General features: G+C 48.5%; 1 protein-coding gene across 2 annotated transcripts in view; it reads left to right on the forward strand.

Annotated features, from left to right (window-relative positions):
• The window catches only part of KCNN3 (potassium calcium-activated channel subfamily N member 3), a 147,532-nt gene that overhangs the window by 110,408 nt on the left and 13,333 nt on the right, over positions 1-23,791 (forward strand). For both annotated transcript variants that reach the window (XM_014791920.2, XM_004436116.3), the window contains exons 4-5: positions 15,242-15,383; positions 22,311-22,421. In XM_014791920.2, the coding sequence (XP_014647406.1) occupies positions 15,242-15,383; positions 22,311-22,421 (253 nt within the window). The remainder of the gene's footprint in view (positions 1-15,241; positions 15,384-22,310; positions 22,422-23,791) is intronic.

Here is a 23,791-nt window from a genome sequence, read left to right on the forward strand (position 1 = left end):
TTGCCTGTAGTCAGACAGCATCCTGCAGTCTCCCAGAATCCCACAGCCATGTCCCCCAGATTGGGGTGGTTGCCTCTGCCAAGTCAAAATTCTTCTCACTCACCCTGGTGTCCTGGCTTCTCTTCAGCAACCCCTCTTCTCAGGGGCAGGGGAAGCTGTCCAACCAGAGCTCCCACGTCCTGCCCTGGAAGCGCCAGTGCTCTGGGAAACAGTAACAAGAAAACTCCTTCCCAGGTTGTTTCTTCCATCCTGTTTCTCTTTGTTCGTGGTCACAGGGTGGTCCCCACCTCCCTGCTACGCTAACGCCCATGAGAGACTGCAGCTCCGTAACCTCCTTAACATTTGCTCGCCTGGGGAGCTGCCTGGCTTTAATTCTCTTTGGAAAGTGTAACTGAGAGGAGAAAGACCCTTCTTTCCTTTGAGGCTCCAGCCAGGACCACTGCCTATGCGGCACTGCCCTCCAGGGGGCGCCATTCACATTGAAGTCTTCGTGAATGGCTCTCCCTGGAGTTGCACAGCGCACAACCTACAATGCTGAACCGGGCAGCCCTGGTTTGGGCTTACTCCTTTGTGAAGCTGGCTCATTGTAATACAGATCGAGGCTCAGATACCTGAGAAAGGGAGAGTCCCCAGCAATCTCTCCAATCAACCTCTCTGGGCCTCCACTTCCTAACAGGCATAATGTGATCAAAGATGGGGCTGTGGACTCAGCCAAACCGAAGCTCATGCTTAGCCTCTGCCATCAGTAGATATTTTCTTTTGTGCAAGTTCCCTAATCTGGCTGAGCTTGAGCTTCCAACTCAAGAAAACAAGAGATGACAATTACGAATCTTGTTATGATGAGGATTAAATGAGATCATGCACATAAAGATTTGGCCCCTGTGGCACGCGGCTGACACTTGACAAATGATGCTGATTATTGTTATCTCTTAAAATACGGCTAAATATCCAGTCCTACCTACTTCACAGAGATAGTCCCAGAAATAAAATGAAAGGAGAAATAGATCATCTCTAAGGTCTTGGAGGAAATATTTTACAAGAATCCTGACCACTGTGATTCTTGTCTCTGTACATAAAAAACTGAGAACTGTGAAGCCCTTTTGCTTCCGAGTCACGCTCTGTGACTGATGGTGGATGTCGGGAAAAGACTCAACCGGGAGAGAAAAAGCTCACAGGTGGCAGACCCAGACCGAGGCCCAGGGCAGTGGAGCTGAATGAAAACCAAAGACAGCAGCTGAGAGAGAAAGCAGAGGCCCACAGAGGGGAGGGAGACGGGACCAGGCTTAAATGTCACCTTCCCTGGAACCCTCGTTCATTCACTGCCTCCTTCTGCAGATTTCCTGAGCTTCCTCCAGGTGCCTGGCTGTCAGGGCTGGCACTGGGCTGTGCAGAAGGGCGAGCTCCAGTAGCATGCACACAATTAGATCCCGTGGTGGGAGGTGACAGAGAGGAGCATGGGGCTAAGGGAGCTGCTCAGAGGGCATTTGATCCAGGAAGGCTTTCTGGAGGAGGTGATTTCCTGGGCCTGAGAGGAAAAGAGAGCAAGAGGGATGAGAGAGAAGACAGACGGAGAGGCAATGGGAAGAAAAACAGAGGAGAGGGAGGAAGGGAAACGAGGGCCCAGGGGTGCAGGCCCACAGTGCCAGCATGCTCAGGCGGCTCTGCTGGACCCCCCATACAGAGGGACCAGCAAGAGCAGAGCTCAGAGGTGGGGGGAACAGAGGGTGGGAAAACCAGCAGTTGCTTGCCCTGGGGGCAGTGAGAGGCCACACCTGCGCTCAAGGTTAGAGAGGAAGGCAGGGGCCAGGCTAAGGAGCTTGGACTTAATTTTCCATCCAACCTTATTTATTTACTTGCTTCTTTTACTCCAGTGACACAGGAGAGATGGTATTCAGACACCTGACTTCTGCTGTGGGTGTGCCCCAGGTTATAAATCATTTCCATCAGGGTAGCTGGAGTCCCACCCCTTTTTTTCCAAAGGAGAAAGCAAATCAGAGTCCAAGAGAGCAAGAGTGATGTTATCACAGGGGTAGTCTTGAAACCACCCTGTCACAAAACAGTAAATCATTCACAAATGTCAATTCGTCAACTACTATTAACCCTAGATAGACTGTTTGTATATCCCAGTGTGTCTCCACGCTGTGGCAGAGAACATCCCCCCTGCCCCTTCCCCACCCTAGGCCAGTGGGAGCCACTGGTGGGTGTTGAGCAGTGGGGGGGTCTTGTGTTTTGGAAAGATTTTCCTGGCTGCAATGTGGAGGGCGGGTTTGAGGGGAACACAGGGATGACCATGAGACAGACCAGTTGGGGAGACTGCTGCAGCGACGTACCTGGGACAGGATGCCGCTTCCACCAGGGAGGTGGCGGCTGGGATCACCCCTCCCTACTTCATATCACACGATTCTGACTCCGCTGGGGGCTTCCTGGAGCAGGGACCCTGTGCATTTCATTTTATGCCATCGGTATCTGGCCATCCAGTAGGTGTGAAATACAAGTTTGCTGGATAAGCAAAACCAACCTGAAGCAAACAAAGACTGGTGTCCCCATGGGGACTGTCAGCTCCTTGGAGGCAGAAGTCGCCATCCCTTCATGGTGGGGTTCTCCTCACAAGGAGAGGATGAGAAAGAGACTGAGTCGATGAAAGGGAAAATGAGAGAGGCGAGATAAAAGGGAGGTAGGGGCAGCGTTTCAAAGGAGGAAAAGAAAAGAGAGAAAGAGGGATGAGAGAGAAGACAGATGGAGAAGCAATGGAAAGAAAAACAGAGGAGAGGGAGGAAGAGAAACGAGGGCCCAGGGGTGCTGGTGACTGCAGGCCCACAGTGCCAGCGTGCTCACATGGCTCTGCTCAGCGAAGGCCAGTGCTGGGGACTCTGAGGTGGCACTTCTTTATCTGCCGAAGCTAGTCCCTGCACCTGGAGCATCCCCACCCCAGCCTGCCCTGCGCTCCAGCCTCACCCCTGCTCGTCCTGGGTGGTGTAAAGGTTGTGTCTTCAGAGAAGGTCCCTGCTAAGTGCACCCCAGGCCGCTCCTTGGCACTTGTCTCAATTGTAACTCGGCCTCTTTCTGCTTTCATGTTGCTTGGTGCTGCCCTCCTTCACTGGACTGTAAGTTCCATGAAGAAGGTGCCCAGATTGGCGCATAGTAGGGGCCTCATTCATAGTTGTTGACTTAACTCATTCATTAAGCCCCAAATACATGCCAGGCGCTGTGCAGGGTCTCATATTTGTTATCTCGTTTAACCATCAACACAACCCCATGAGAGAGGTTTTACACACCTCATTTTACAGAAGGAAAGGCCAAGATGCGGCGAGGTAAGCACCTAACCTAGGACACGCAGCTAACAGGTGGCAGGGCTGGGATCTGAACCCCAGGCCCTCTCCGCCACACCACCTCCAAATCCAGTGGAAGACACGCGTCCCATGGGAACAGTGCTTCTTCCAAACATATTGTTTTTCTCCATTTTCATGCATTTTATTAAACATTTCCAAATCAGGAAACATGGAAATATTTTTTAATAAGAAGAAAGAAAACATTGCAAATAGAGAAACTGACTCAGAGGGATTTGCCAGATGAGCCATCTGGTTTTTAATTGAATAACCATTCAGAGAGGTTGACAGCGATCCGCTTCGTGAAGAAAACGGACTGTGGAAGGAATGGCAGCTGGCTTCCCTCAAATGGTGCATCCATTTGCGAAGTGGGGAAGTTGAACAAACATCTTAGCTCAGCCGAGAGAGGAAGGGCCCCAGGAGTCGAGAAACACCCACCAAGAAGAGCGGCGCTGGCGTGCTTGTTCAGACTTCCCACCCAGGCCTTAGAGAGCTTGCACCCAGATGTGTGACACCAGCCAGATGTCCTGACTCCTGTACATCTGGCAAAAGTCTCCACGGAAAACTGCCAGAGGAGACACGGAGGCCATCACCTCTGTGAGAAAAAGCCACACTGACCATGTTCCCGGGAAGAGAACAGGCCGCGTCTGTTGGATGGCAAGTCGCAACCTGTTTGTTGGAGCTGTTGTGCTTTTGGTAGTGGTGGTTTTCTCCCCTTTTAAAAATAACTGGAGGCCTTGTGCCCATGCTGTTCGTTCTTGGGGCTGGAAATAAAGGACTAGATTTAGATTTGCCTTGGAAAGACCCAGGGCTGTTGCCTTGAACTACCTGGTGGAGGGAAAGGTCCTTATTTTCCTAAATTCAAAGCCAGCTCTTAAAAAATAGGACACTCGCTGTGGGGATGAAGCAGATGAGGGAGTGACTTGATGCGTGCGTGTCCTCACGCACATGTGGTCTATCCACCCTGCCTCTCCTGGGTCAGCCCTTTGGTCAGCCCCGGGTCTCCAGGGCCATTTATTTCACATTTTAAGATGTTTATAAGGGAAACTGTTTTTAGCTAGAAGAAAGGACTTTTTTTTTTGCCTTGCTTTGATTCACCTGTGGCTGGAATAGGCAGTGGCAGGCCTGAAGTCACCATAAGCCATTTATTCCTCAGCTAACTTTGAATTTCAGTGGTACTTTTTCACATGCCTCAAGCATTTCTCAAATGCTCCTAAACTAAGGCTCGTAGTATCCGTAAGAAATGGCGATTTTCTCCCCAAAGCTGGAATAACATGCCCGTTGGGGGTGCTTGATAACTAGGAGTTGATTATATTGGAGGCAGGACAAAGGTGGAGGCAGGGATGGGGCTAAACCTAGGACTCCATGAAAATGTCGCCCTTTAGTACAAGCTCCTCTGGCTCCCTGTACAGGCTGGTGCTCGCCAGTCACACAGAGCCTCCTGGTCATTGTCCTGCTGGTGGGGACTGCGTAGGTGTTTTGCCGAGCGAGGACAGGCCGGTCCTGCCTGGGCACACAGATGCTGCCACTGCGCCCCACCCATGCCCTGCTCACTGCACCTGCCATTTTTAGAATCAGAAAAAAGATGGGTTTCAGCCCCAGCCTTTTCCCTTACTTGCTGTGAGAAGTTAGTGAGGTCAGTTACTCTCTTGAGCTTCTCACTGCTTCATTATAAAATCAGAGTGATGGCCCCTGTCCTGCTGACCTGATCCTGCTGGGTTGTACTAAAGACAAAATGGGATCATTCATTCATTCATTCAACAAATATTTATTGAGCACTAGAGATAAGGCAGTCAGCAAAGCAGAAAAAGCACTTTCGCTCATGAAGCTTATATTCTAATGGGGGTTGATAGTCAATAAACACAAAAATAAGCCAAATGTATATTATGTCAGGTAGTGATACGTGTGTGGAGAAAAGTGAGACACGAGAGGAAGATGGGTGTGGTGGGTGTGGGGCAGTGGTGCAATTGTAAACTGAGAGGGCAGGGAACGCCTTACTGATAAGCGGACATTAAGCCAAGGCCTGAAATTATCGGGGTGAGAGCCTTCTGGGTAGAAGGAAAAGCAGGTATCAAAACTCCGAGACTGAAGTAAAGCGGGCTGTGGAAGGAGCTGTACAGACACCAGATGGCGGGAGCAGAGAAGTGAAGGGGCGGCTCAAGGCAAATGGAGTCAGAAGCCCCAGAAGTTTGGGGGGTTCTTTAGGCCCTTAAAGGTCCCCCTGAGGACTTTGGCTTTTGTTCTGAGGGATACAGGAATTTTTGAGCAGAGAGGTAACATAGTCTGTCCTCCTTTCTGGAAAGACCGATCTGGCTGCTGTTAGTGGGGTGGTGGGTGGAGGTGGTATAGGCAGAAGCTGGGAGATCACTTAGTGATGCTGCCATGGTCCAGGTGAGAGAGCAGGGCCTGGACCAGGTGGTAGCAGCTAAGGTGGTGGGGAGTGGGCAGATTCTGGACATATTTAGAAGGTGGAGCAGACAGGATTTGATAGAGATGAGAGTGTTAAACTGCCAATCACCATGCAGAAGGAAGGGGCTGTGGTGGACCCAGAGCAGTGGGACAAGGACTAGTGGGAGGAGAACCTGGAGGAATTACCGTTTTCTTACATGGCAGTGTCAGCTGCCCGTTCTCCCACCATGTGCCATGTGGCTGCCCTTGTCACTAGGATGAAGCCCCAGGGGTGAGGTGCCCCAGGTGGAGGCTCTTCAAGAGGCAGTCACATGCCTCTCTCTGTATCACCGGTTCGAGGCTGACAATGCCCTCCACACTCGCTCCCCACCACAACTTCGTGAGTAAGCAGAGCAGACATTATTCCACCCTGCTTCCCTGAAGAGGAAACAGATCCTGGGACAGTGAAGTGATTTGTTCAAGGTCACAAAGCCATGAGGGCATGAAAGGCAGTCTTTCAGCTCCAGATCCTGCATTCTTTCTGCTATGCCAAGGCTAGACTTACACACACAAGATGGTAATAGCACAACAATCGCCAACTTTTTTTAGTGTGACTATGTGCCAGACACTGTTCTAATTGTTTTAGACATACTGGCTCATTTAACTCTAACTCTGTGTGGGTTAGGTGGCAACTCTGTGTGAGTAGGTACAAGTATTATCCCCTTTTACAAGTGGGAAAAGTGTGGACAGGGTCATGCAGATACTAAGGGGCAAAACCCAGATTCAAACATAGGTCGTCTGGCCCTCGAGGCTGTGCATTCAACCACAACACCAGACAGCCTGGTCTCCTCCACAAGACCATGTGGGGGCAGCAGATGGAGAGTGCAGATGCTGAGTGGTGTGGGAGTGAGAGACAGAGCTCACATTGGCTGGGCGGGTCAGATGGGAATTGAGCTGGGTCTTCTAGGGTCATTTAGAAAGGATCAGTGAGGACAGTGGCAGGCATGACAGGAGCAAGAAAAGTGTGTGTACAAGGCAAGCTTGGAGCACAGCAACACTGAAGAAGAGGCCAGAGGAAAAGCCAAGAAGGATGCCATAGCAGGAGGAAACCAGGGGAGCAAGCTACTGAAGATGCCAAAAGAGGGCAGTGCTCTGAGGAGGGTGGCACCAACGGGGACAAAGGCCACCAAAGGGTCAAGTCAGGTACATGCTGTTGAGCTTTCCATTGGAGAACTTAGCAAGCACAGGGTCCACAGCTCAGTGGGGGCAGGGGTGTGAGTGTGAAGCTGGGGAATGACTGGAAGGTGAAGACAAAGCAATCCACTTGGCTCGATTCCTGCAAATTTCCAGCAAACAAACCAGACCCAAGACAAATGGCTAGAGCTGTCAAATCACTAAGATCCATGTGAAAAGAGTTAGGTGACAGCTACTGTGAAGAAGCTGAGTTCTTATTCACAGTGAGAACTGACTCCAAGCCCAAGATATTTGGCAGCCACTTTGACAAAAGTTTATCTGCTGAAGAGAACAGCTGAAATCACGTTATCATGCTTCACTGAGTTACTGAAGCAAGCAGCACTTTGACAGGGGAACAGCAAAGGCAACAAGCAGCCACACACATTCCACAGATATTTACTGAGCACCTTTTATGTGGTAGGCTCTGAGAAGGTACCTAGAATAGGCTACAAAGAGGATTATGATATAACTCCAGGGTTAGACAAATAGGCCAATGGAACAGAATAGAAAACCCAGAAATAGCATCACTTCCACTTATAATCTATATGACAGAGGCAGCATTGAGATCAGCAGGAGAAAGGACAGACTACTCATTAAGTGGGCCTGGGATAATTGGTTTTCCATGTGAAAAAAAATGAAGTCATATCCCTACCTCACACCATACACAAAATCAATTCCAGTTGAATTAAAGACTTAAATGTGAAAGGCAACATTTAGGAACATTTAAAAGAAAGTCATGTAACTACAGGTAGAGAAGGATTTCTTTAAAAATCATATAAGTCACTAATTATAAATTAAAAGGATGGTAAATTCAGCTACAGTAAAATTTAAAACTTCTATTCATCAAAAATACTGTAAAGAAAATAAAAAGACCAGGCACAAACTGGAAGAAGATATTTGCAACACATAAACTGACAAAGTTCTTCTTATCTAGAAATATAAAGAACTCTTAGAATCAGTAAGAAAATAAGGCAAAAACAAGCCAATAGAAAAATGGGCAAAAATCATAAATGATCCTTCACAGAAGAGGAAACATGAATGACCAATAAACATAAGAAAGGATACTCAACCTTCTATCAGGGAAATGCAAAGTAAAAGCATGATGAGATACCAATCTACCCACTAGTTTGGCAAAAATCAAAGTCAGATAATGACAAGTGTTGATGAGGACATGGGGCAACAAGAACTCTTATCCACTTCTGGTGGAAGCCTAATGGTACTGCCATTTTGGAAAATAACTTGGCATTTTCTAATGAAGTTAAATTTGTACATACCATACAAACCAGAAAATCCACTGTTAGGTATGTGTCCTAGAGAAACTCTTACAGAATGTACCGGGAGCTATGATTAAGAGTGTTTGTAGTAGTTTTGTTCATTAAAGGAAAAAACTGGAAACCATCTAAATGTCCATCAGTAGGTAAATGAATAAACAAATTATGACATATTCATATGATGAAAACAGTACAGGAATGAAAATACACTATAGCCACATATATCAACATACACGTTGAGTGGAAAAAAGCAATTCATAGAGGAGTTCATTGTATTAGTTATCTATTGCTGCAGAACAAATTGCCCCATAACCTAGCTTAAAACAACATTTAAGACATTTACTATCTCACAGTTGCTATAGGTCAGGAATTCAGGGGCAGCTTCATTGGGGGCCTCTAGCTCAAGGTCTCTCATGAGACTGTAGTCAAGCTGTTGGCCAGGGCTGCTGTCTCATCTCAAGGCTCAATTTAAAGGGTCTCTGCTTTCCAGCTCTCTCACGTGGTTGTGGACAGGCTGTGGTCCTCACCATGTGACCCCTCCATGGGGTTACCTCGTGGCATTGCAGGTGGCTTCTCCCAAGGGGGAGCAATCTGAAAGGGAACAGGTAGAGATCACCCAAGACAGAGGCCACATAATCTGACCTCAGAAGTGAGAGCCCATCACTTCTGCCATATTCTCTGTTAGAAACAACAAGTTACTAAAGCCAGCAAAAGGAGGGGATTTCAAGAGTATGTGAGTACCCCAGGAGAAACAGGACCAGTGTGGGCCATTTCAGAGGCTGCATACCACACTCTTGTAGTATGATTCCATTTTTATGAAGTTCAGAAGCAGGCAAAACTAAATTGTGTATTGTTTAGGTATACATCCCTATGTAGAAGCACATGAAGAAAAACAAGGACATGATAAGCATGAAATTCAGCATGCTGGATTATCTCTGTGGGAAGTGGGGGCCTGGGAATGGAGACAACACCCCAGTAGATTCAACAGGACAGGTTGGATAGTGAGTTCCAGGACGCTTATTTTATTTTTATGGTTCATAATTTTACGTTACGTGTATTTTTGTTTTTTTCTATTAGGTTTGGTTTTATGTTTGATAATATGGAAGTTATATATGCATACCGATTAGAGTCAGTTGTTCAATTTGCTGTCCTCCACCGGCTCTTCCCATTTACCCGTCTGCAGAGGTAGCTACTTTTACCTCTTTTGCTAATTAATTTTAGAGTTTACCTCCATGTCTCCAAATAACATAGTTGTATGGCTACTTCTTGATACTTTGGTTTTGGCATCTTCTGTTCACTTCCCACTATGGAAGATGAGGATTTAGCTCCTTTTCCTCCGCTCCAACTCCTCCTGTCCCCCGCCCCCTCCTCCCTTCATAATTATATCATAATTCTGGGTAGATCAGTAATCAGTGTTTATGTTACTCAGTCAATGCTAATTTGACTCTATTCATAGTTGAGCCTTGTAGCGTGATAACTTTTCCTTCCGCAGAACTTTTTGTTTTTCCTGGTTAATTATCATGTTTGTTCATTTGCTTAGTTTCCATGTATTTATCACTAATTCAATTCCAAATCCTGTCACTTGTCTAAATCTCTTCTCAAGATGTTCAGGCGTATCAGGTTTTCTATCAATTTTGTCTTCTTGGAGAAATGTCTCTCAGGGCCTTCTGACCTGCTCCAGCCTGGACTGGTTTCCCTGCATGCCTGGTGCATGGCCGTCATCCAGGGACCTCCCAACGCCATCACCCTGGGCCCCTCTCCTCTGCAGGTCTCCAGTTTTCTCTAACCCAGAGCTTCCTCCTTCTTGGTTTACTCCTTGGTTTTGGTGACACACACCCTCCTGCAGTTTCATGAGAAAGGCTGCAGAGGAGGCAAATCTTTGAGAGTTTTGCTTATCATCCACCTTTGGACTTAATGAATACCTTGGCTCATTTGGAATTCTGGATTGCAGATAATTTTCCTTCAGAATTTTGAAGTCTTTATTCCATGGCCTTCTAGCTTCTAGTGTTGCTGTGAAAAAATCCAGAGTCATTGTGATTTCTGAGTCTCTCTCTCTCTCTCTCTGGAAGCTCCGATGAATCTTCTCCTTCCCCCTGATCTTCTGAAATTTCACAATAATGTGCCTTGGTGTGAGTCTATTTTCATCCACTGTGCTGGGGACAGTGGACCCTTGATTTAGAAACTCGTGTCCTTCAGTTCTGGGAGATTTTTAAAATGATTTCTCTAATGATTACTTCTCTCCTTCTCCTCCTCCTTCTTTTTTCCCAGTTCTCTCTTTCTGAAACTATTATTATTTGAATTGGTAGACTGAGTCACTAATTTTTTCATATTTTCTCTCTTATTTTCATCTCTCTGTCTTCTGCCTTTTGGGAGACTTCCTCAATTTATCCTCCAGCCCTTCTGAAAGACTTCTTTGGTATAGCATTCCATTCTTGTCTCATGGGTCCAATATCTTATTTTATCTCTCTTACAATGTTAATTATGGGATTTTTTTCAGGAGTTCTTCCCTGTGAATGATCTGTATTTGATCCAGGGTCATTTTTCTTTGTTTGTTTAATTGACTGATTTGGTTTGTGTCTTTAATGTTAGAAACTTTCCTCAGATGTCTGGGGATTCCTGGTTGTCTGCTTATTTTTAAAAGCAGGGGACTAAAACTGTTAGCTGTGGAGGGATTTAAGGAGAGAGCAAAAGTAAACATGTGTATTTAATCCATCATCTTTACCCAGTCGTACAATCTTTCATATCTGTCATTTATTTCATAATATTAAAAAGTGAAAAATACCATACTCCACACCCTAATGATAAATTAATAACTTTTAATATCTATCTTTAAAAAATTACACCTTTTCCTCCTTAGCCCTTAAAGAAAAACATGGAACTATTTTCTCCAAAAAGTCTCTATTGCAAAAAATAACATGCGATTAGTACGTGAATTTGTGAGCAGTGTAAACCACTGTAAAATTGTGAATAGGTTTGAAAACAGTTTCTCCCTCCTCTCCACTCCCACAGTCCTGAATCACCAGCCTGGCTGTCTTGCTCATCACTTCCTGCTTGGTGAGTTGCATGCGTGTCTTATCTCCATGACGATGCTCCAAGACATGGAGGAGAGTAGGGTGTATGTTGGATTCATCTCGGCATCTTCTATAGCCCCCACCAGAGGGGAGATCTGAAGTTTGAGATGTGAAGTTTGACAAACAATGAATGAATGACATCCTCAAGATCTGCTTCTCTTCTCCTCAGCACCCACAGTTAGCACCAATAGGATTGTACATGGTGAATGAAAAAAGAAGCCCTTAAGAACATAAAGGAAATTGAGAGAAAAATAAAGCAGTAAATCAAGCATCAATTTAAAAAAGAGAGACAGGTTCCCTGTTGCTGTATATACTTAATTCCACTTTGAGCTCTAATTTATTTACCTTGGAGTCCACCCACATTTGAACAAGATGGTCCATGGTCCTGAGGGTAGCTGAGCAGCCGGGGAACACTAGTTTAAGCCTCAAGGTTTGCAAGGAAAGGAGGACCGTGGAGACCCTTGTGCACAGCAAGCCAATAATGTACACAGAAGACAGGCTGCAAATTAAATCCACACCCCCATGGCTTGGCATTCAAGGCTCTCCATTGGTTCTTCTTGGGTACCTGCAAACTTTATAGCAGTTCTCACTGTCTGGGGCCTGCCCTCTTTAATCAGTCTTGCATGTAGCTGCTAGAAGAATCATTCTCAGATACCAAGTGTCTCATGTCCTTTCTTTGTTCAAGAATTTATAGCAGATTCCTTTCATCCCTGTATCAAATAGTTCTCTAGCCTCAACTTCAAGACATCTTCATGAACGTCTCATCACCCCCTGGTTGGGACCCTCCCCACTGCACTGTAATCCCCGCCCCTATATGTTTCTACAGATTGTTTCTCAGGCTGATAACACCAGCTCCCTCTCAACAAGGATCATTGCTGGTTGCATGCTGCCTCGGGGCAGAGTGCTGTGCTAGGATTGCTGGTGGATTATTTTCCTTAATCTTCCCATCAGCAGATAAGGAAACTGGGTCACAGAGAGGTTAAGTCACTTGCCCACAGCCATGGAACTACTTAAGGTGGAACTGGGGCTTGAAGCCAGATTAGCTGAGCCCAAGACCACTGGCTCACCTCTTCTCTAGCCACCGACTCAACCTCATACCTGACTCAAGACTTCTTTTGGGAAATGTTTTCTGATGAACTGATGACCCCGGCTCTGACTCTCTAACGTTTGTTTACATGTTGCGGGCTTGTGGCATGGAGCTGTCTTTGAGTGTTCCCCCATCCATGCCCCCACACTCAATCTGTCACTGAGTCTTGCTGCTTCACAGACTCCAAAGTCCACCCCTCCAGGGAAGGCTTCTCCACCACTACCTCGGCACAGGCCCTGAGAGCCAGAGTCTGCCACCATTCCTCCCAGCTGGAGAGCAGCAGTGCCAGGAGTGGAGGGGACTGCGTCAGCCTGAGGGCCCGGCAGAGCCCCAGGGCTGTGGGGAATGGGGTGGGGAGGGCAGCTGCCCATCCCAGACCATGTCAGAACTGGGAGGAGGCTCGTGCATTGGGGCAGGGGCAGGGCACACTCTATCTTGGGGATCAGAGATGGGTACCACCAGCCTATGCTACTCGAATGTGGCCAGATGAGCAGCCCTGGGGAAATGAGGCTGAGTGGAAGAAGCAGCCAGCTAGGGTGCCCTCATTGCTGCTGGGGTGAAGCAGGGAGGAGAGGGCAGGTAAGGCATCTTATTAGCAGAGCTTTGGGGAGGGGATGTCTGCTCTTCCAGTGTCCCCCTGGAGTTCCAGGCATGCATGCCCTTGTGCAGACAGCTATGAAAAGGCTAATGCCACCCCCCTCTGGTTGCTGGTAGAGGACTGAAGTTGGAGCTGGACAGCCCACCGATGATGTGCTCCCTGGGATCTGCTAGGGCCAGGCTTGGGTGGGCGATGAAGGCTGCCGCCTGCACCTCCCTCCTGTCTTTGCACACCTGCTTCCCACCTGGCTACCCCACCTCAGTGTTCCATCTTTTAAAACATCCTGCTTACCACCTGCAGACTACTCTTCCCAGCAGGCCTTGTCATCTGTCATTCTCTGCTCAAGAACCTAGAATCCCTTCCAAGGCCTCTAAGACCAAGTCCAAACCTCTTATCCTGGAATTCAAGGCCTTCCAAAATCAGACCCCAGGTCTCCGAAGCCACCTCATTGCCTGCTACTGGACCCCAAGTGCCCTCTTCTGCTAAAACTCCCTCACCATTGCCCATGACACACAGCAGTCGCTCTTGCCTCTCTGATACCCAGTGAAAGGAGCATGGGCTTTGGTTGGGTTACTTCCTGTGTGTTCTCGGGCAAGTCACTCAATGTCTCTGTGCTTCCAGTGGCTTACCTGTAAAATACTTTACAGGATGTTGTGAGAATTAGAGTGTTTGTCTACAAAATGCCAGGTTGTGCTGTGTGACTCCCACAAATGCAGTAAGAGTCTACAAATGGTCTCCGTCTACTGCACCCTTGGTGTTCCCCGACTCACGTGCCCTCCACCTCCTTCTGACCAGCAGAGCTCCTGCCTCCTTGCAGACCCATCTCCAGATGCACCTGTCTGCAGCCTTCCCTGCATACCTGACCTAGGGGGTTAAGGGGAGGAAAAGCAGCATTGCCAATTGCCCACTGGGCACCAGACCCTGTGGGGGCGTGGAGAGCACTGATGATAGTGGCTAATACTTCCTGGGGGCCTCCTTGTCCCAGACCCCGTCCCAAGTACGTCGTGTGAGTTAATTCATGTAAGCCTCATTGGTAACTCAATTCTGTGGATTAAGGTTCCTAAATGGCTTTCTGCTGCATCCTACCAGGATGGTTTGGGCTCCCTGGCCCCATTTCACCTTTCCCATCAGTGGCCTCCCAGAGGCTGACGGGGAGATTTTATCAGGATAAAATGCAGAGTCCCTTGTGTGTCATTCAGGCTGATCCTGTTAGAGAACTTTTTGAGAAGGGACCCACCCTCACCTTCCCTGCCACGTCAGGTACAGCATGTGCTGCACTCAAGTCAGGCCCAGGGCTTTCATAAGGGCGTTCCCTCTGCCTGGAACACCCTTCCCCCTGGCCTCCCTAGAAAACCCTCCTGTGTCTGGGTCAAGGTCATGGCCCCCCCACCCCCCTGCCCCATCCCTGAGGTGCCTTATCTACCCACTTATCAACCCTTCTGCAAATGTCTGCATTCTCGCCGGACCCCTCCCCTGGGCTGAGAGCCCTGAGGGTAGGGGCTGTGTCCCGCTCACCTTTGTATTTCAATACTTGGCACAGAGCCTGGCACATAGTGGCCTTGGTGTTTGGGGTTGAGGGAGGGAGGAAAAGGACGGGGTGGAATGAGGATCCGGCAGAGGGAACAGTGGCAATTCGTTTCCAGCTGGTTCCTCCCAGGGTGGGGCAGTTACGAGCCTCCATCCAGCTCAGAAGAGAAGGCCATCCCTCTGCAGAGACCAGAACCTGGAGCCTCCCCTGGGAACCACTCCAAGAGCGCCCCGGCCTCCGCAGCCTCCCTCCAGACGCTCAGGAGGTGCCAGTCTTTGGGATCCATCAACCTTCTCACGGGAAATTGCTAAATGTGTTTGGTGATTTTTTTTTGACATTTTTCCTGTTCAGGAGCTTGTGATTTCAGATTAATCACATCCACATACATTTAGACTGTCAGCTTGGAAGGGAGAATCTAAATTTTATTACTGCATGATTTCACGCAAAGCTATTTTACCAACACCAAAAGGACATCTACAATATGGTACAAATCATGACAAAATACTTTACCTCTGGGACCAAGCTCGTGGTAGGGGGTTGTGGGGACAGGGAGCTGTGCGCAGGACATGGGTGGGCAGAGTCAAGCCCCTTTAATCGCCTACAGAGATCTGCATGCCACCATCACTGCTGTCTCCTTCTCAGCAAAATATGGCATTTCCTCCTCCATCCAGGTTTGCCCACAGCCTTTACTCCTGGGAATGGCAGTTCCATTGACTAACTCCTCTCTTCCCCTTGGCAGGTACCATGACCAGCAGGACGTAACTAGTAACTTTCTGGGTGCCATGTGGCTTATCTCCATCACATTCCTTTCCATTGGTTATGGGGATATGGTGCCCCACACATACTGTGGGAAAGGTGTCTGTCTCCTCACTGGCATCATGGTGAGTACTGCCTCTGCCCGTTACCGTTCCCTACCCTCAGAATGTTGCAAGGAGCAGCGCCCTTTACTGCGAGCACACAGAGGCCTTCCTAGTCAGGGAGTGGGGCCAGCTGCTAGTTAACAGGCCAGCATGCCTGTCCCCGCACAGAGAAAGGCAGATGTGAGATCTGCAATGGCTTCTCACTTTTTACTTTCCTTTTCTAAGGTAGAAATAAGGTCCTGGTTCCTGACAGTTAATGGTCTCTTCATAGCGCCCCAAAAATGGGCCGGGCGAAGCTGGCTGTGGGTCTGACCCTCCAGTCCCACCCACCACTGCCTGACTGCCCAGTTTGCTCACCCCCAGTAAGCATCAGGGCTTGCACTCAACTGTCTTCCTTCCTGTCCCCTGGGCCCCACAGACCTTGGGACCACGTCTGATAAAGTGTCACTGGAACTCACAGAGGCAGGGACTGGGGAAAGAGCACTGCACTGATCACAGGAGACCTGTGTCCTGGACTGGATTGGCCACGGGCTTGGGTCCCGGTTTGGCGACGTGGCCCTGGGCCAGCTCTTGCCTTCCCCAGACTTCGGCATCCACATCTGCATGTTGAAGTGCTGGCCTCTGAGTGCCAGGTCCTCCCAACGCTGCTGTCCCAGCTAGATGTGACTTCATCCCCGTCTCTGCCCAGGTGCCCAGCAGCTGTGCTGCATCCCACCCATCGTTCTGCCACCCCCACCCCAACACACTCTCTTGCCCATCATGGTCATCGTAGCGTAGTGTATGGGAGGGACGTGGGTTGGGAGTCAGAAGCGGAGTCTGAATTCCCACTGCCGACACTCACTGTGGACCCTGGGCAGGGCACTTAGCCTGTTGGACCTCAGCATTCTTGAGAATAAGGTGGAGGTGGAAGGCCTGCCCTGCCCTCCTCACTGGCTGTTGATGAGGACCAATCACAATGCTTCATGTTCATGTGCTTTGTTAGCAATGAGAAGCTGCACACCCCATCAGTGCTGGCGGAGTCCTCGGCATCCCAGCCTCCACCGCTCCTTCACTGGCCGGTTGGCCTTGCTGCTCCTTAGGTCCAGGACAGGCAACCACTAGTCTTTGACCTCCTTCCTAGATCCTAGAACACAGAGTGAACACACAGTGTCCCCTTTTCAGAAGGGGAGACTGAGGCTCAAACAAGACAGCATACATGTAAGCCTGGGTAATGCTGGGGTTGGTGGTGGGGTGTGAGGTGGGCAGGATGGCTGCAGCTTGGTTCCAGGTCTCCATGGTTGGTCACTACAGCCCTCCCAGGGGACCTCTCCTTGCACCCCCATCATGCTCCTGTGAATATTCTTCCTTTCAGGGCCCCCTCAGCTTTCATTCATCACCCCCACTTCTCTTGGAAGGAGAAAAGACCCTCCTTCTGAAAGGGAAATGAGTCTGTTCTGCAGTGGAAAGAGGGTTAACTCCTCACCAGGGGTGGGAGCTGCCCCACTCCCGCCCCACCACAGCCTGGTGGCCTCCTGGACTGATCTCGGTGACAAGGTAGCCAGACATGGGCCACTCAGAGCAGAGGAGGCCCCATGGTCAGAGGCCTCAGGCAGTGGGCCCGCTGAGCAGGAGGGGCCCCGTGCTGCCATTTCACGACCAGACACAGTCCTCTCCCCTTTGCGACTACAATCCTGCGCAGGTGCACATTAGCAGGCAGGGCCTGAAACAGCAGTTAATGACAAAAGGCTTAGCGCCAGGGTGGGGATAAATCATGGGTAAGTGTACGGCCTTAGAACAAACACCTCCCCTGGGTTAGTAGGAGTCTGTCTGGCACAGCTCCAGCTGTCACCAGGAAACCAGGGAACGATTCTTCCTTCCAGAAAGAAATGAAATGCCGCCCGAAGGCCAAAGCTTTCCTGTCTTCCAGCCGCTCCCGGGGCGTGGGCTTTGTGCCTCAGAACCAGCATAGAGCCCGGCTGCCAATAGGTAGATGGGCCCTGCTGGGAGCCTCTGTTATTTTTAAATACCAGCCATTCTCCCTCTCAGCACGGGGCTGTGCCCATCCGCCAGCGGCCCATAGCCACCAATTCCCTGGGGCCTTCCTTCCAGTCTCCTGGCTTCTACTCTGCAAAGCCAAGTGGGGCAGGCAGGGCCCCTCAGCCCCCTTGCTGTCTTCCCCTGGGGTGTGGTCTCCAGCTCCCTCTTTGCTCCTGGGTCTACAGCAGCTCCTTGGAAGGGAGTGTTTTGTTTCTTGTGGACAGAGGTGTGATCAAAGTGGAAAGAACAAACGAATGAGGAGGAACCGAGACCCACCTCCCACATTAAAAATACAGCACATGCCTTTCATCTTCTCCTTTTGCACAAAACCCTGCTGCATAAATATATACCTCTCCGTACGCAGGAACTGGGAGGTTTCCTCTGTTCATTGTCAGTGTTTTTACCCAAATTAAAGTCAGTTGCCTCACTCTGGGGTCAGCCACAGTGAGGAACCCTGGAGGCATTATTCTAACAAATGTGACTTTTCTCGCTGAGTCACTCCTTTCAAGGGTTCACATTGCTGAGAATCCCTTCCTCCCCTCCCCCAGCCTCCCGGCACTGTGTGCATCTCCTGATTATTATTGCAAGCGCCTTAACTAAAGGTAGGGCTTCCTGTTTGGTTACCATGGACACCATGCAGGCCAAGGCAAGGCCTGCTCGGGAAGGGAAAGGAAGGATTTGTGTGTGCGGCTGTAAATAGTCTTAATCATTGTTTTCTCTTGGCAATCCCAGTAACAGTGTAATTATCAACCATTAAGCAGGGTATATAATTGTCTGAACAACTTGAAATTGTTGGCACAGACCTGGGGTGTTTGAGAGATTTCACCCACAAAAGCAGATACATCAAAGTCCGGTGTCTTTCCAAGAGAATTTGATGATGACAGTTACAATGCAGAGAGAAGGCTGTCAATATTTAGTATCCAGAATGGGAAATGACAACGAAACTTAAAGATGTGCTTTTGAAGGCCTTTTGGTTGGTTGGGGACACTGAGCTTTTCTCCAAGATCTCGTGAGAGATGCTGCTTTGAACTGCAGAAAGAGAACGATGATGAAGTGAAAGGTAGCACAAACTGAGTCATTTAGGGAGGAGGGAAAAAGAGGGCTCAGCAAGACATCTGCTTAATGTCAGTTTTAGAAGATGAGCTTCTCCCTGAAACACCTTGGTTTTAAACCAATTGATGTTATTTTAGTTGTTACATGGAATCTGTTGCAGAAACAGAGTCCAACTGTAAATCCTCCAGGCTTCCCTCCTCCATTTGTCACTTTCATTTATGTTTTATTTTATTTTATGCTTCTTTAGTTAAGAACACCTCATACTTTTCCCCTCGGGATACTTGTTTTTCCAGATTCTAAGGTTTTCCAGCTGGAAAATGTTTCTTGGAAACAAGAAGTGGGAGGGCCGGTGCGGAGGAGACTAGGTCTCTGGGTCCAGATCTATAGATGACTTAGGCATGTTCGCCCCATCCCAGCCACCCCTTTCCCTGCTCACTCCTGCGCTCCTGCTCACCATGTACCTTGGAAAGTATGACCCCATTAGAGGTGGACCCTGTCCCCACCCACCATCCTCCCATGGAAATAGGAGTTGGACAGAGAAGACCCAGGGAATCCAGTTGGTGTCAACTGTGATTCAGGAATTGGCATCTGTGAAGGCAAACGTCTGAGTCATGGATTTGCCCCACGATCTGACCCCATGGAAGTCATACCAGCAGCTGCTTACCCTTTTCTGTCCCACTCCATCCTCTCCTCACATGCCCCCTCTGCCCACCAGCCATTTCTGAGATTCCACGCTAGGACAGCATGAGCTCTCACACGCCCAAATCAGTCAGGTCCTTGGCAATTTGTCTCTTAAAACCAAACCGCATCACTGCCACATCACACAAGCCTTCCCGGCTGCTAACATGGCCCCATCAGACTGATAAGCTCAGCTAAGTATAAAGGCCATTGTCTCCAAAGGAACATTAGTTATCATTATACCACTTAAAGGTGAACACAGCAGGAAGGAGGAGGATCCCATAATACTTCCTTTGTTTCCTCTCACGAGCCAAAATTGACCATTAACTTCTGACTCAAGTCTCAGGCTCCTTGTTCTTCCTGCCTTCCTCTCACAATCCCATCAGCTCATCCTTTTTTCTTATTCCTCAGCTTCTTCCTTGGCTCTTTCCCTATTCTGTCCCATGCTGTTCAGGAGGCAGCATAGCTTGTTCCCCGTCTCAGTCTCTGCTCCAGCTCCTTCTCTCTCTGCATCCCCTCTCTTCTCTTCTCTTCCCTTCCCTTCCTTCTTCACTCTTCCTTCTTCTTGTCTCTCTCTCTCTCTCTCTCTCACACACACACACACACACACACACACACACACACACACTCTGGAGAGGACCAGCAGCCTGGATGTCAGCACCCTGCCCACCACTTTCTGAAGCTTGCTGATGTCTGACCCCATCTTTACAAGGTTGCCTCTTAATGGAAATGACCAAGTTAGGCTTCATTATTGGCAACTTCTCTAATTACATCCAGTCAGTGGATTTTCTAAAAGAAAAATAAAGTTGAGAGTATCCACTGCTACCTATTCAAGTTAGAATTAGGGGTTAAGAACCCAGCATCTTCCAGAGAGATATTCACAAAGGAGTCTTGACATCTTTAAGTTGAAAGATACTGGGAAACATCACTAGTCCACCCTCTTGCCTCCATGCAGAAATTCATCTTAGTCATGTAAGATAGATGGTTCCTTCGTTAAAACACTAGCTTCTAATTAGAAGCCCCTTTCATTCAAGTGGCTAGATTATGAGTTGTGGCAAGAACATGGTACACTCCGTCTAAACCCTGGAAATTTGGGATGGTGACTGAGTGGTTGTTTTGATGAAATTCCCAAAGTGGCGTGGTGAGCAGGGAGACTCCCTCTTCAGGCTTATGCTGCCCCCAGCTTTCACGGGTGATTTAAGTAGCATTTTCCTGGACCCAGGGAGATGAGGGAGGATGGAGCCTGGGGAGAACCTTCTCCATCTGATGTTCCATTTTTAACACTATGATATATCCTTCTTTTTGGGCTTTCACCCAAAGTACTTTTGGAACTCCATATAAAGGAGAGGGATTATACTCGGTCTGGTTGAGGGGAAATGGAGCACACATCTTCCCTGTAGGACAGCTTCTTTTAAGCTATTTTTTGCTTTTGGAGGCCTGGCTAAATTGATTACAGCTATAGACCAGGCTGTCCAACTGCCCATACATATCCTTTGAAAATTGGGCACAGAGTCTCCTGCAAATCACAGATGCCAAGAAAACACGGCCGTCCCCGAACAAAAGAGGAAAATGAGGCCAGAAAAGGAAAGTCCACACAGACTCAGTTCTTTTCACTTTGTTGTGCTAGAAATGGGTTGGCTGACCAAATGACTATATGTACCAAGAAACACGAGATTGTTTTAATGAGAACCCTTGTGAAAAGCTAGGAGAAAGTGTTGCCCACTTTAGCCACACCAAAACCTTGCACAAGTTCACTTTTGCCAACCTATGGAAAAAGAAAGAACGAGATTATAAAGGAGGCAGTAGAGGACTGAATTACCCATATGCATTTCTCCCAACTCTGTTACAGATTACAGTACCTTTGAAAAACATTCTTTTCTGTTTCTGACACATTTTATTAGACCTGGTGAGCCAAAAATGTTATTGATCAATTCCTTCAATCCTGGGACCTCAACTGCTAACGTGGGCTCTGTGGCAACTAGAATTACTGATTGGCATCTAGAGGATCAGACTGTGACTCCACTGAGCTTATCTTCTCTTTCCATGAGTGGAGCTCAGGGCAGTCCAGGGCCCAGTGTGCAGGAAGAGGGCGATGGCCGCTGACGAGCGTGCGCTCTCTTTGAAAAACCAGGCAAGGGCAGGGCTGACTTCTGCTGCCTGCAGAAGAATCAGGGGAGGAGTGATTCTCTCACTTCCTCCAGTGCTCACAGCCCAGTTGAGAAGCACAGTGAAGAGGACTTAAAAATCCATCAGGAGAATGTTGGAATGTGCCACTTTCTGCTCATTTCCCAGACACTCAAGCATGTGCCCAGAGGATTAGGAGATAGAAAATCAGTCCTGCAAAACCCTGCTTCTTTTACTCACCCTCCCCTTTGCTCCCCCGGAATGGACCTACCTGAGCAGAATAAGAACACTGCTCTGGAAAATACTGAGGGCCTTCTGCAGGTTCCCTTAAGATCCTGGTTTGAGGCAGGAGGGTTGTTGTTGTCTTTAAAATCTGCATGAGGGTGAATTCATGAGCCTCCTGGTGAAAGCAAGAAAGAATGGATTCCTTGTGCTGAGTCATAGCCTAGGCTTTCAGGTAAAAAGACCCAACTGAGGAGCAAGCACAGTCATTGAGTACACATACTCATGCCAACCAGTGTTCTCCTGGGAAGCAATCTTGGGGGAAAATGTATTGCCTCTTCATTAGATTATTTTCAGGAAAACTCTCCACCCCCAGCAGGTGTTCCATCCGTACTCCAGTTTATGCATGGCCTTCTTTCCTCCTGGTCCCTGGTCTGGAGCTGGCAGTGGGGTTGGGATATGCATGAGAGAGAGAGGGCCTGTGGGTGCTGGGCCCTCTGTCTTCCCTGCACAGCCTGGCAGGTGACCAGGTGATTGTCCATTGTTTTAAATTCCCCAAAGCCTCAGCCCCATCCTGGATCCTGCTCCACTAAGAACTGGCTAGTTCTAGGAAGACTCCATCTCCCAGAGATCAGCTCTGCAGCACAAGCCAAGTGCGTTGCAGACTCCTTCCTGGGGGCGGGAATCAGGGCCCCGACAGGCTTTGTGGCTTGGCCTTGACCAGCCAGAGAGCTCAGGTTCCCACTCCACTCCCCAAAACCCCGCAGTGGGCACAGGGCATATTGGGTCTTCTGCCTGAACCTTGCCCCTTAATGATGTGCTCTCTCCCCCTGGTCCTCTGCTGTCCCCCCACAGGGTGCGGGCTGCACTGCCCTGGTGGTGGCCGTGGTGGCCCGAAAGCTGGAACTCACCAAAGCGGAAAAGCACGTTCACAACTTCATGATGGACACTCAGCTCACCAAACGGGTAAAACACTGCCAGCCACATCTGAACGGGGGACTTAAGACCAACGTGGAAGCCATTCAGAAAGAAAGTGGTCACGTGATATAGGTCAAAACTACACCTTTCACTGGGGGGTTGAGGGAGCCCCAGATACCCGCAAAGAGCCTCCACAAAATGGGCATGATGTCTCAATAGTCCAGGAGCCTGTCTTCTCTTAAATCACTGTGCATGGTTCAGGCAACCAATTCTCCTGATAATTAAATCTATAGCTTACAATGGTGTAACCTGCCCGCTCAGCTAATGGTACCGAAGAAATCACCCAGCATGATGCAACATTTTTGTTTATGCTCGAATATTTTCACGATTCTCATTAGGAAGGGTAATAGAGAGTCTTACAAACAATACTGGAAATGTATCTAAATCTAGTCCTTGAAAAAAAATCATTAAAGACGATCATTGCAGTAGAGCCCACATTCCTACATAATCTTCATCAAAATGTCATCATCCGATTTTCCCCTTTTGGGTTTTCCGGATAATGTTTCTCACTTGAACCCTCATGAAAGTGGTTAAGGAGGATGAAAAACTGAAAATATGCAGGAAGGGGGAGATCGTTCAGCTGCTACAAGTCGGACACCCGACTGAATTGTCAGAGAAGAAAAGGCCCATTTAGAAGACACAGAAATGAGCCTTCCAGGATAACAGCAGGCCAAATGAGCAAGGCAGGAGCTGTTTATTTAATGACAGCTTTTATGGAAAATTCTTTAGAGCTGCAGGCTGAACGAAGGTCAGTGATATGATTTCCTGCAAACCTCTCCTCTTTCTGAGATGAGAGAGAATCAAAACCCTGTGCTGGGGTCTTGGCTGCCATAGCAAGTCTTTCTCATTTAGGGCTGAAGTGGGTTAAGAGATCCTTGAGCAACCAAATTTTGATTTGGCTTTTTGAAAGCTAGAGAAAATATTCGGTGATTAATGTTGCAGCGCAGTAAAAATGTGTTAGAAATAGCGACAAAGGCAGGAAGGGAGAACAAGAAGAGAGAGGGAGAATGACAGAGCGCAAGCGAGCTCCTAGGGAAGGCAGTGGGAGAATGTGCAGTTGCCAAGGCCTCTCCAGTTTCTCAGCAGAATTATTTATGGTGTTGGATTGTCTGATCTTTGATTACATGTATTGGATTGTTGAAGAGCCTCCACAGATGTTAAAAGGAGCAGGTACAGGCAAATAGTCTTATGTTGTTGGCATACAGATGGTTGTATTCAGCACATCGTGGCCCTGAGCTGTCAGTTGCATAAAAGAAAACACGATTTGCAGCATCAAGGCGGCAGGATTGAGGGCTGTACCCATGGATGGGCCAGCCAGGTTTCACTCAGAACCTTGTAACCCAGCTGCTCTCCTTCAG

This window comes from Ceratotherium simum, chromosome 2 (assembly GCF_057802395.1).
Source record: "Ceratotherium simum simum isolate JZ-2026a chromosome 2, ASM5780239v1, whole genome shotgun sequence".
Classification (NCBI taxonomy): domain Eukaryota; kingdom Metazoa; phylum Chordata; class Mammalia; order Perissodactyla; family Rhinocerotidae; genus Ceratotherium; species Ceratotherium simum.